At 36.1% G+C, this 14,354-nt stretch overlaps 1 protein-coding gene across 1 annotated transcript in view; it reads left to right on the top strand.

The window, feature by feature from the left end:
- Nucleotides 1-14,354, top strand: part of RNF17 (ring finger protein 17) — a gene marked incomplete at its 5' end in the record, with an annotated part of 157,618 nt that overhangs the window by 87,516 nt on the left and 55,748 nt on the right. The window contains 3 exons of the mRNA XM_080798724.1: nucleotides 3,808-4,035; nucleotides 4,676-4,826; nucleotides 4,976-5,094. Coding sequence (XP_080654850.1) covers nucleotides 3,808-4,035; nucleotides 4,676-4,826; nucleotides 4,976-5,094 — 498 coding nt within the window. The remainder of the gene's footprint in view (nucleotides 1-3,807; nucleotides 4,036-4,675; nucleotides 4,827-4,975; nucleotides 5,095-14,354) is intronic.

The raw sequence follows: 14,354 nt of genomic DNA, 5'->3' as shown, positions 1-14,354 counted from the left end.
ATAGGAGTTAAGGAGAGAGGATTATGGGTAGCAACTGCTTTAGGGGCATTTTATTTTGGAGTGATAAAAATGTTTTGGAACTAGATGTGTAATGGTTGTACAACACTGTGAATGTACTAATTGCTACTGGATTGTTCACTTTAAAATACTTTTATGTTATGTGAATCTCACCTCATTTTTTTAAATTTTAAGTTTGTTAGCTATAGATTCAACTCAAGCTATGTGAAAGTTCCAGCAGACCTTTCTGCAGAAATTGATGGGGTCTCAGATTTCATATAAAAACGCAAAATGCATAAGATAGAACAATTTTGAAGACAAAGACAAAGTTGGAGGACTTCTACTTCCTAGAGTCAGAATTTAATATAAAACTACAACTACCACGGCGCCTGGGTGGCTCAGTGGGTTAAAGCCTCTGCCTTCGGCTCAGGTCATGATCCCAGGGTCTTGGGATCCAGGCCCACATCAGGCTCTCTGCTCAGCAGGGAGCCCGCTTCGCCCGCCCCCTGCCTGCCTCTCTGCCTACTTGTGATCTGTCAAATAAATAAATAAAATCTTAAAAAAAAAAACAAAACAAAACTACAACTACCAAGACAGTGTGGTACTAACATAAAGATAGACATATAGAAGAATAAATAGAATTTACAGTTGAGAAATAAATCCTCATATTTATAATTAATTGACTTTTTAAACAAAGGCACAAAGGCAGTTCATTGAAAAAAAGATAGTCTGTTCAACAAATGGTGCTATGACAATTGGATATCCACTAGCAAAAAAAGATGAACATAGCCCTTATCTCATACCATCCACAAAGCTCACTCAAAAGGGATTATACTCTTAAGAGCTAAAACAAAACTTCTAGGAGAAAACAGGAGGAAATCTTTAGGACTGTAGGTTGGGCAAAGATTTCTTAGATATGACACCAGAAGCACAATTCATAAAAGAAAATTAGTAAGTTGATCCTCATCAAAATTCAAAACTAGTGTACGTTGAAAGATACTGTTAAGTTAAGACAAATAACAGGGTGAGAGAAAATATTTGCCAGACATGCCCCATAAAGAATTTGTATCTGGAATTCATAGAACTTCTGCAACTTAAGAAAACAAGCAATTTGGCGGCCCAAAAGATGGGCACAAGATATAAGCAGACATTTACCAAAGAAAGTGTATAATTGGCTAATAAGTGCATGAAAATATGTTTAACATTATTAGTCATTATGGAAATGCAAATTAAAACCACAATGAGATACCAATTCTCACCCACTAGAATAGCTATTACATAAGACAATTATAGATGTTGGTGAGGATGTGGAGTAACCTTTATTGCTGTCATAGATATAAGTGATACAGCCTGTTTGGGAAATGGTTTGTAAGTTTCTCAAAAAGTTGCACATAAAATTATCACACAACCCAACAATTCCACTCCTATGTATCTATCCAGGAGAAATGACAACATATGTTCATACACAGATTTATGAGCAAATATTCATAGCATTATTCAGAATAGCCCAAAATTGGAAATTCTGTAAATATCCAGTGAGTGGTGAATAGAGAAAATACTATATGTTCATATAATGGAATACTATTTAGCCATAAAAAGTAACAAATTACTGGCACATCTACATCATGGAAAAACCTCAAATTTTAAGCTATATAAAAGAAGTCAGACACAGAGATTGTATGTTATATGATTCCATCTATATGGTATGCCCAGAAAAGGCAAGTCTATAGTACAAAAAATTTATTAGGAGGTTCCTGGGGCTATGGGTGAGGAGGATTCATGGTAAATGGACAAAGGGGATCTTTCTGGGCAGCGGTGAGAATGGTGTAAAACTGACTTATGGTTCCACCATTTGGTAAAGTTAACTAAATATCATTGAACTATATACTTGAAATGGGTGAATGTTTTTGGTAGAAAATCTACCTCAATAAAGTTGTTTTTTAAAAATCCATTAGCGGGTGCCTGGGTGGCTCAGTTGGTTAAGAGGCTACCTTCGGCTCAGGTCATGATCCCAGGGTTCTGGGATCGAGTCCCACATTGGGCTCCCCGCTCTGCAGAGAGCCTGCTTCTCCCTCTCCCTCTGCTTGCTGCTCTGCCTACTTGTGCTCTCTATCTCTCTGTCAAATAAATAAATAAAATCTTTACAAAAATTTTTTTAGAAGTCCATTAGCTAGTTTTCCCTTTCTTTTGTTTGGTTATATAAGCAAGAGATATTTATAGGCCTACATGTTACATTGTAGCAAATGGTATACCCAGTGATGAATAAGGATGGTTTGTGCCTTCAAGGAGCTTAGAGTATGTAGTAGGAAGGAGAGATGGTCAAGCTTACCTTTCAGTGTGATAAGGACTCTGTTAAGGGTAGTCACAGTATTATGGGATTGCTGGAGGGTTTACCACTGGAGATTTCACCTAAACTGAATTCTGTAGTACAACTGGGAGTGAAAGCCTATACACAGGGAAAATGTGATGTATTTAGGTATTGTTAGTACACTCACACAGCTGGTAGACAGGGAAAAAGGTAGTAGTGGCAGGTAAGACAAGAGATCAAGCTGGAGAGAAATCCACAGACCAGATAATTACAGAACCTTGATCACTAAGAAGGAAAAGTACTTTTCAAACACTTCTGTGTGTTTGAACTTTATCACTTATCACTTCAGGAAGGAGAATTAGCGGCTATTGACTGATTTTAAGCAGAGGACTGGGAGGAGATTTGGGTTTTAGAAATCTCCCTCTGACTGCAAGTCTTAAAAATAAAGTGTTGGGCTGTAAGTGAGTACTGTAGTCTATTGAAGTTATAGTTACTTGGTGATAGAAAAATGGGTAGATTATGAAACATGATGGAAATGACTATTACAAGATTGTAGGTAAGGAAGAGGAGGGGTCAAGATTGACTTTCAGAACTAATAACCATAACTACCTAATATCTGGGGATACTGTTCCTGGAGAACAAGGAACAGTAGAGTGGGGAGCAGGTTTGGGGGGGGGGGAATGGGTGTGATAGCTTTGGACATATGCTTGAGGTGCTTTTGGCATGTTAAAGCAAAGGGGGATAACTTCAAGTGGCAAACAACTGTGTAGTGGCCAGAGGACTGTCAGTCACACACTGTAGTGGTTTATTTGCATAGTAGCAGAAGCACATGATAAAGAGTGGGAAGCAGGTACAGCAGTAGCTAAGGAAATGGATGAGGCTCCACAAGGGGTAGGAAAAGGCAGGGCATGTTTACTCACTTCTGAGTGGTCCCACTTTTGTGCTCAGCAAGAGCAAATCCAGGTTTCATGGGTGAGCCTGAAGAGCCCCCCTCTAAGAAAAGGAATACAGAGTTTTAACTATAGAACTAAATAAGCAAAAGTAATATTTACATAGACTGAAAAAAGAAATCCCAACAAATAACAGATTTTCAAAAGTTGACAGATACTACAAACATTACAAAATTCAGAGTCATCACAAAATACTTTCTTATTATACTTTTTATCTATATATGAGCCACCATTTGAAATGCCAGATTTTGTGAAAAATTATGAATAATTCTTGTATTCTTTGTGAGTACAAAATATCCATGCGAAATGATGAAAATATAAGCAAACTTGGTATTTTAAACTTTTTAAAATAGAAAATTTGGCTTTTGGGGGATTTAGTCTTACATTGGTAGTATTTAACCCTTTTTTAAAAAAGACTCAAACTGCTGTTAATATCAAAACTGGGAAGCAGTGAATCATAGCTAAAATTTGTTCATCACTAGATCTAATCAAATACAAATATAAATATTTTCTTAGCTGCTCTTTTTGCTAATGGGTTTTGTTATTTTCCAGATATACCCTCAAGGATAATTGCAAAAAGCATATTGAAGTATGGGATCCTTCTCCAGAAGAAATTATTTCAAATGAAGTAAACAGCTTAAATCCTGTGTCTGTAAAATCTCTACCTAATGAGAATCTCCAATCACTTTATAATAAGGAACTGCCTGTACATATCTGTAATGTGATATCTCCTGAGAAGATTTATGTTCAGTGGTTATTAACAGAAAACTTACTTAATAGGTATATAAGGAAAACATTACCTATGGGCTTTCTTCTATATTTTGTTTCAAAGATCTAGAAATCATAAATGTTTAATTTTAAAAACAAAATTATTTCATCTAAACAGTTATTTTAAAACTAGTTAAAGGTATACAAGTAGTATCTTTACTAGTTATTTTCACTGTATTAGAATTAGTCATTCTACGAATACCTAATTGGGCACAACCAGTATTCTAGGTGTTGGGGATATGGTGGTAAAAATATGTACATATCTTTGCTGTCTTGGAGCTTAAATTCTCGTAGAGGGAGAGACAGTGGACAAATAAAATAGTTAATGTAGCAGATGATGATAAAGACAATAGAGAAAAAGCAGTTGGGGAGGAAGCCAATTTTGGATAATCAGGAAGGACCTCAAGAAGACAGTTGACATTGTAATGGATCCTGAAGAAAGGGAGTAAGTAAGCTATGAGGCTATCTGGGGGAAAATAATCTCAGGCAGAGGGAAGAGCTAGTTCAAAGATCCTGCAGTGGAAATATACTTGGCTATTCAAGGAAGAACAAAATATCCAGTTTGGGCAAGGAGGGACAATAGAAGACATGTGGTTGGAGCATTATATGTTGTAAGAAAAGTTTTAAAAGTTAAATTTTTTTTTTTATATAGTTTAGAAGAAAAGATGATAGCTGCTTATGAAAACTCAAAGTGGGAACCTATTAAATGGGAAAACGATATGCACTGTGCTGTTAAGATCCCTGATAAAAATCAGTGGCGAAGAGGCCAGATCATCAGAATGGTTACAGACACACTGGTAGAGGTAAATGAAGAGTTAAAAATAGTAACTGAAGGTGAATGCATTCAGTATTTTTATCCTGAAATTTTTTAGTCTGATTTTTATTATATTCAGTGGCAAAATATATTTTGAAATATTGTCTTTCCACATACTCAAAGTTATTGCTTTCATAGGTCTTGCTGTATGACGTGGGTGTTGAACTAGTCGTGAATATTACATGTTTACGAGAACTTCAAGAAAACCTAAGGACAATGGGAAGATTATCTTTGGAATGCTCTCTTGTTGACATAAGGTAGTTATTCACTGATAAATTTTCTCACTATTGAATAATTGTATATCTTTTTGGTTTTGGATGGGTTCTTGTCAGTTTTCATATTACTAACATTCTGAAATTTCATAAATCTAGTTAATTTTGAGGTTTTAAGAAAAGGGAAAGATAAAAATTTGGAGCACATAAATTTTAGTGGTACTAAGGAATGGAGATAGGTCAGTATGATTGGTATCTAGATAGAATTCAAAGTGTTAAATATTAAAAAACTTGAGGGACATAGGCAGATAGAAATAATATGTATTTCATAAGCTTAGCATTGCATGGATAGCCAAAAATGTGTAAATTACCAAAAAATGAATTAAGATTCTGGGAAAGTGGGGCACCTGGGTGGCTCAGTTGTTAAGTATCTGCCTTTGGCTCAGGTCATGATCCCAGGGTCCTGGAATCCAGCCCTGGATCAGATCAGGCTCCCTGCTTAGCAGGAAGCCTCCCTCTCACATTCCCCCTGCTTGTATTCCTTCTCTCACTGTGTCTCTCTCTGTCAAATAAATAAATAAAAATCTTAGAAAAAAAAAAGATTCTGGGAAAATGGCATGAATTAGTTTTTGAGTCTAGTAGAATTCTGTCATGAACAGAGAGCAACTTGGATAGCAAAACTGAAGACTGCACAGTCAGTTTTACAGTAAAAGTGAGCAACTCGGTTTCCCTCTGTAAGCCTCCAGATACAAACAGGTGTGGCATACCATGCCCTTATGCACCCTTATGTTGCCAGTATTTGTATGGAAGGAAGGAAGGGAGGCTGACTGAAAGTAGTATTTCACTGGAGCATGCAAGCCAGTCTGAGAACAGCAACCAAGACTGAGAAGGGAGTAATGCAAGATGCTCTTCAGAGCTGGATGCTAAAACATAATGTGCCATAATTTCATGGTACTGGAGCTGTAGCCATATAACCTTTGGAAGTAAACTGATGCTCTCTTCCATGACCTCACACTGAGTAGAAACTTAGGAATAGAGCCTAATTTTAGCAAGTCAGACCATGGGGCAAAGGAAAGAAAAGATGCAGACAAAAGTAGGGGAGAGGAACAAGATATCAAAATATGAGACAATATTTTCTGTCATTTGGGGAAAACAACCAGAGAATTCTAGAGCCATGAAGCTAGGAAAGCAATTGTGATCCACCTCTTCCTTCTAAAAGCACAGGAAATTTTTTTAAAGATTTTACTTATTTATTTGAGAGAGAGAGAGTATGAGAGGGGAGAGGGTCAGAGGGAGAAGCAGATTCCCCACTGAGAAGGGAGCCTGATGCGGGACTTGATCCTGAGACTCCAGGATCATGACTTGAGCTGAAGCCAGTTGGTTAACCAACCGAGCCACCTAGGCACCCAAGCACAGGAAATTTTTATTTCACTTAAAATGTGAGCAAAAGAAAGAATTACAGTCAAATTCTATACAAACTATTAGAAGAAAAAAGAATAAAAAGCCAAATAATAACCCTAGAGGCAATGGAAACCCACCAAAAAGGCATGCTCACAAAATAATAAAACTGTAAATTTCAAAATGAACTTAAAAATTTAGAAAATGATAGACACTGAAGAACAACATAAAACAAAATAATAAAAACTCAGAAATAAGATTGATTACAGAAGAAGTAAATTTGAAATGAGAAATGACAACACTCAAAGAGAAATAAAATTTAAAAACCATATCAGAAATACAGACTAAACTAGAAAAAAAGCACAAAAGCAAATACACAATAGATAATGCCTTAAGAGAAATAGAAGATAGAGGGGTACCTGGGTGGTTCAGCTGGTTAAACATCTACCTTCTGCTCAGGTCATGATCCCAAGGTCCTGGGATCGAGCCCAAAGCCAGGCTCCCTGCTCAGCAGGAAGCCTGCTTCTCCTTTTCCCTCTGCCTGCCCCTCCCCCTGCTTGTGTGCATGTGCGTGTGCTCGCTCTCTCTCTCTCTCTCTCTGTGTCAAATAAATAAAGAAATAGAAGACATAAAGGAGGACGAAGTTTTAAAATTAAAAAGAACAAAAATCCAAAAGATTTAAAACAAAGGATCTCTAAAATAGATTAAAAAAAGCCTCAACATATGTGTAATAGGAATCTCAAAGAAGAAAATTAAAAGAAATAGAACAAAATAAATACTAAAAACTACGATTCAAGAAAGTGTTCCCAAAATAAAAGATTACTTAGAACTATATATAAAAGAGCACACTGCATGTCTTAGAAAATTAATTCAGGAAAGCTGACACTCAGAGATTAGTAAAATTATTAATTTATAAGAGGAAGAAGATCAGACCTTAATGTCAGATGGCATTCCACTGGAGAAACATTTTTTAAATACTAAAAGAAAATGGCAAGGTATGGGTTTTATATTCACCCAAACTGACCTTTAGGTATAAAGATTACAGACAAACTAGGAACCACTCCTGAGGAATCTGTAAGAGAACAAACTTTATTTAATCAACAGTAAGCGAGAGAGTTTGACATAAGAAATGGTGGTGAGTGTTACATTTATTTTTACCTAAAGAACAGAAACTAAAATGGTCATTGTTAGGGAAGCAGTATAGAATGGAAAGTAGATATGGCACAGTTTCAAAAAAAATGTAGGGAGATACAAAGTAAAGTATTCATGGAAAGTTGAATAAGTTTGCCTTTTGTCTTATTAACTAGGAGTGAGGATTTCCAATAAGATACCGGGGGAAAGTTGTTAACAGTATTGATTTAACATGGGAACTATGTTAATATTTTATACAAATATTATATATGTTAAGTATTGCATAAAATATTTCATATTAACACGTATTAGTAAAACCAGTAAGGAAAATGGAATTCTAGTCTCTCAGAGAGAAACTTCTTCAAACGACTTTTTTTTTAAGGGAGGGGTTGGGGAAAGGGGAGTGCGGCAGGGCAGAGGGATAGAGAGAATCTCAAGCAGGTTCCACACACAGCGCAGAGCTTGACACACCAACATTTCACAACCCTGAGATCATGACCTAAGCTGAAATTGAGAGTTGGACTCTTAACTGACTGAGCCAACTAGGAGCCCTTTTTTCAAATGACTTTAAAACATAAAATGCTGTCCGTACATCCCTACCAGAATATATCCTAAGGACAAAAAAATAAGTTCTCCCCCCAAAAAATCAACTGTTTTTTTCATTCATCCCAAAGTTGGTTGTAGTGTTACTGAAACTACTCTGTGTGTATTGTGGGATAAGTCAAAATTAAAATTATGTATGTAATATTGAGACCTGGTATGGTTGATACATAATAAAGATGGTAAGATTAAGGTTAATTTACTTTTTACTCCTGATTTTGAATCAGAATTATATCTAGAAACTCATTTGGTATTTTAATCGTAAAAAATACATGTCTGAAGGACCTAGTAGCAATGGCCTGTGCTAGTTTGTAAATTGTGGTCTCCAAATCCCATTTCCCAATAAAAGAAATTAGAGCTCTTTTTTTTTTAAGATTTTATTTATTTATTTGATAGAGAGAGATCACAAGTAGGCAGCGAGGCGGGCAGAGAGAGAGGAGGAAGCAGGCTCCCTGATGAGCAGAGAGCCCGATGTGGGGCTTGATCCCAGGACCCCAGGATCATGATCTGAGCCGAAAGCAGAGGCTTTAACCCACTGAGCCACCCAGGTGCCCCGAAATTAGAACTCTCTGGGACACTGTCTGATTCCAGATCTTGGACGGGAAATTTCTACAGTATGAACCTAGAATATCTTGTCATAGCAAAAAACAAAGCTATAAAAAAATTGAGGTTATGACAAAAAGACTCAGTATCCAATCTGAATAAACTTCCACTGACCAAATAAGGGACTTTAGCATTAGTAGGATAATTGTAATGTGGTAAAGCAGTTGACATATTTTAAATCCCTAAGTTCATAAAGTGACTTAAAAAATCTTAAGAAATCTTATTGGTTATCTTCACAGGATTCTAGGGAACTATCTCACTATTCCAAAACAGGTGAATAAGGAAAATGAAAATTTGTCTTGCTTTTCCTATACTATCTGTATCTCAGTATAATCAAATAGTTGACAAGGGGAAGTTGTTCTTTTTAAGTATTCCAAATAACAAAAGAAGAATGATTTCACTAGAATTGTACCATTTTACAACCCTAATAAAGGAGTCTAGGCAATGATTGTCAGTGGCTGTTAACATAACAAAATGAGAATTGGGCATTATGTGCTTCCTGATGGAAGTACACAGCATAGCCTATCAATACTATTGCTGAAAAAGTAGAAACCTGAATCTGATCAATACTTCATACCTAACTATGATTTTAAAGGAAACTCAAGGGACAGAGGAACATATTAAACACCATGGGAATGCCATCAGCTAAATCCAGTCATGGAAACTGTAGAACAAATGACTCAGTTTCTTTAACAAAAAATTGTAAGGGAAAAAATTCAAAATAATGGTTTGAAACCTCAGGAAAACATAAATGCTATCTGAATGGTTGATATTAAGGAATTTTTTTTTAAGATTATTCATTTATTTATTCGACAGAGAGAGAGATCACAAGTAGGCAGAGAGGCAGACAGAGAGAGTGAGAGGAAAGCAGGCTCCCTGCCGAGGAGAGAGCCCGATGTGGGACTCGATCCCAGGACCCTGGGATCATGACCTGAGGTGAAGGCAGCGGCTTAACCCACTGAGCCACCCAGGCGCCCCGATATTAAGGAATTTTTTAAGGTGTATTAATGTACTGTGGTTAGGTTTGTTTAAACAGACTTTTATTGAAGCGTAATTGTTATACAATACAATATTCATTTCAGGTGTACCATATAGTGATTTGATATTTATATACATTACAAAATGGTCACCACGATAAGTCATTTGTTATTGGTACCATTTGTTACCATACAAAGTTGTTACAGCATCTGTCTGATTTATTTTATAACTGGAGAATTATACCTCTTCATCCCCTTCACCTATTTCATACATTTCCCCTCACCCCTCCCCTCTGGCAGCTACCAGTTTGTTCTCTGTATCTGAGTCTGTTTGTTTAACCATTTGTTGTTTAGACTCCACATATAAATGAAATCATATGATGTATGTCTTTCTCTGTCTGACTTATTTCACTTAGCATAATATCATCTAGGTCTACTCTTATTGTAGGTGACAAGATCTCATTTTTTTATGGCTGAGTAATATTCCATAGTATGTGTATGCCAAATCTTCATCCATTCAGCTGTCAGTGGATATTTAGGTTACTTTCATGTTTTGGCTATTGAAAATAATGTTGCCATAAACATAGGGGTGCATATATCTTTTTGAATTAGTGTTTTTGGGATTCTTCAAGTAAATACCTAGTGGTGGAATTATTGCAATTATGGTAATTCTATTTTTAATTTATTAAGGAACCTCCATACTGTTTTCCACAGTAGCTGTGCCAGTTTGCCTTCCCACCAACCGTGCACAAAAGTTCCTTTTTCTCCACATTGTCACCAACACGCTATTCTTTTTTTTTTTAAACTTTATTTTTTTTTTAAATTTCTTTTCAGTGTAACAGTATTCATTGTTTTTGCACCACACCCAGTGCTCCATGCAATACATGCCCTCCTTAATACCCACCACCTAGCTCCCCCAACCTCCCACCCCCCACCCCTTCAAAACCCTATTCTTATGGAGTTTTTTATGTGTTATTTATGCATTTATTTTTATTTTTTAAGGTTTTTTTTCAAGTTCTGGGTAGTTAACAGTGTAATATTAGTTTCAGGTGTACAAAATAGTGATTTCAACACCTGGTGCTCATCACAAGTGCTTGTGTTTTTTATTATAGCCATTCTGACAGGTGTGAAGTGATATCTCATTGTGCTTTTGATTTACATTTCTCTGATGATTAGTAATGTTGCCCATCTTTTCAAGTCTGTTGACCATCTGGATGTCGTCTTTGGAGAAATGTCTGTTCATGTCTTCTGCCCACTTTTAATTGGATTATTTGTTTTTTGGGTGTTGAGTTGTATATGTTCTTTATGTATTTTGGATGCTAACCCTTTATTGGCTATATCATTTGCAAATATTTTCTCCCATTCAGTAGATTGTCTTTTTGTTTTGCTGGTTGTTTCCTTTGCCACACAAAAGCTTTTTATTTTGATGTATTCTCAGTAGTTTATTTTTGCTTTTGTTTCTCTTGCCTCAGGAGGTGTACCTAGAAAAATGTTGCTATGGCCAATGTCAGAGAAATTGCTGCCTGTGTTCTCTTTTAGGATTTTTATGGTTCACATCTCATTTAGTTCATTTTTTCTAAAAAGACCTACAGATGGGCAAACCACAATAGGATATCACCTCACACATGTTACAATAGCTATTCTCAAGAAGACAAGAAATAACAAATGTTGGTGAGGATGTAGGAAAAAGGGAAACCTAGTGCACTGTTGGTTGGAATATAAAGTGGTGCAGTCCCTGTGGAAAACACTACAGAGGTTCCTCAGAAATTTAAAATAAAACCACTATATGATCCAGCAGTTCCTCCTCTAGGTATTTATCAAAAACAAAACAAAACAAAAAATAGAAACACTGGTTCAAAAAGACATATACACCCCTGTGTTCATTTCAGCATTATTTACAATAGCCAAGATGTGAAAGCAAGCTCACTGTCAACCAACAGATGAATGCATAAAGATGTGTGAGGTGATACCCCATTGTACCAGGGTAATTCTGGCCTTGTAGAACGAGTTTGGAAACATTCCTTCCTTTTTAACTTTTAAAATAGTTCAAGGGTAAGTATTATCTTTTCCTTAAATGTTTGGTATAATTCACCTGTGAGACCATCTGGTCCTGCACTTTCGTTTGTTGGGAGGTTTTTTATCATTATTATTATTGCTTCACTTTCATTACTACCATTTGGTCTGTTCAGATTATCTGTTTCTTCCTGATTATGTCTTAGAAGTTTCTGTGTTTTTAAGAACTTAGCCATTTGTTGATGTATAATTGTTCATAATAGATCTTAGGACACTCAGTATGGGTTTTTATTATAATCGGATTTCTGTTTGAAAAATACAAAAGTGGCAATTTCCTGCTTCTAGGGGACCTTTTTTCATTGAGAAATCCATGGAAATAAATTTAGTTTTTTGTAACAAGAATTATAGAATTTTATATAGGCAATTAGGAGGTACAAACTTCCCATTATAAAGTAAATGAGTCAAGGAAATTAAAAGTTGTCAGCATAGGAAATACAGTCAGTAATGTTATGATAATGTTATATGGTGACAAACACCCTGGTGAACACTGAGTAATGTATGGAATTACTGAATCAATATGTTGTACAATTGAAACTAGTACAACATTGTATGTTAATTATACTTTATAAAAATAAAAGAATTTATAGAATCTTAGACTTGGAACTCAAAGATATTAGAGGCATCATGACAGTATTTCTTTGTATACCACCCCTAATAAATGAACATTCAAGACCTGACTTCAGTGCTGTTAAATTAAGCATCTCTCTCAAAGGAGGTTCTTTTTTTTTATTATTAAGATTTTATTTATTTATTTGACAGAGAAAGAGATCATGAGTAGGCAGAGAGGCAGGCAGAGGGGGAGGGGGAAGCAGGCTCCCTGCTCAGCAGGAAGCCGGATGTGGGACTCAATCCCTGGACTCCAGGATCATGACCTGAGCTGAAGGCAGTCACTTAACCAACTGAGCCACCCAGGAGGACCTGAGCTGAAGGCAGTCACTTAACCAACTGAGCCACCCAGGAGCCCAAGGAGGTTGTTTCTTTATGAGGCATGTTCAGCCACTGTATTTCCTTACATGACATTAAAATTGATCTCCCCAGTAGGATACCTTGTTCTAATGACCCCTTTCTGTTCTAATTGCTGGTAAACCATTTATTTAATGTCCTTGAAGAACTTAAATTAGGAATTACCATAATCCACCTGTTTGTACAGAACATTTCTCTAATTTTACAGGTACCTCTCCCACTGTTCATGATTACTAATAGTGACTGTGGGACCATATCTACAAATCTGTTCTATCAATTGAAAGAATTTATTGCCCTGGAATGGAAATCTCAGGCTGACATACTATAAAAATCTTAACCTAGTTTTCACTTCTACCTCGAATGGTTCAGTCAGAACAATTGAACAGAATTCTATCAGTCCTTTAATTGTATCCAGTAATGTAGAGAATGTGTTCCTGTACACAGCTTAGATAATAGCTTTTTTGAACTCCAGTGGAGTACCATTATTTCAAGAGTCTGATAATAGTTAACCTTAACTACTTCTGGACCTTATATTAATTACCTTATTGGCATTACTTTGGTTAATCTTCATAATAAACCTTAAAACTATAGATAAGGTGTTATTTATAGGTAAAGAAATTGAGTCTTCAATAGGTTAAGTAATTATCCAGAGTAATGCATCTATTAACTTTTGAGCTAGGATTATAAACAAGGTCTGAATTGAAAATTGGAGTTCTAATCACTGTTTTACCACCCCTCTGAGAAATCTCTCATTTTAGGAAAATATATATAACATATAATTTGTCATTTTTAGTGTATATTTTAGTGGTATTAAATACATTCAGAATATTGTGTAAACTTTACCACTATCCATTTCCATTTTCACTTGTCCCAACTGAAACGTACAGTTTTATGAATACAGACCAATGATTTCTTTTAAATGATGTAAGTACTTTCAGACATTTAGAAAAGTTAGGGACACCTGGGTGGCTCAGTTGGTTAGGTGTCTGCCTTTGGCTCAGGTCATGATCCCAGGGTCCTGGGATCAAGTCCTGCATTGGGCTCCCTGCTCAGTGGGGGTCTACTTCTCCCTCTGCCTAGTACTCCCCATGATTGTGCTCTCGCTCTCTCTCTGACAAATAAATAAATAAAATCTAAAAATATATTTTAAAGTTAATATTTATAAAACATTAATTCATAACAGATCATAGGAAAATCTTTTTTTTTTTAAGATTTTATCTATTTATTTGACAGACAGAGATCACAAGTAGGCAGAGAGGCAGGCAGAGAGAGAGGAGGAAGCAGGCTCCCTGCTGAGCAGAGAGCCCAATGCGGGACTTGATCCCAGGACCCTGAGATCATGACCTGAGCCGAAGGCAGAGACTTTAACCCACTGAGCCACCCAGGCATCCTGACCATAGGAAAATCTTAATGTTGACACTGATTTTTATCTGAATACCATCATCATAATAAAAACAATTTAGGAGTCACTGACAATTTAAGCTTAACTCATAATAACACAGGGCTTCTTAATAAATAATGTAGCACATTTACTAAATCCTACTTAGTCAAACTACACGC

Source organism: Martes martes, assembly GCF_963455335.1.
Source record: "Martes martes genome assembly, chromosome: 3".
NCBI classification, from domain to species: Eukaryota; Metazoa; Chordata; class Mammalia; order Carnivora; family Mustelidae; genus Martes; species Martes martes.
The sequence above is the reverse complement of the archived record's forward strand: the minus strand, read 5'-3'. Positions and strand labels throughout refer to the sequence as shown.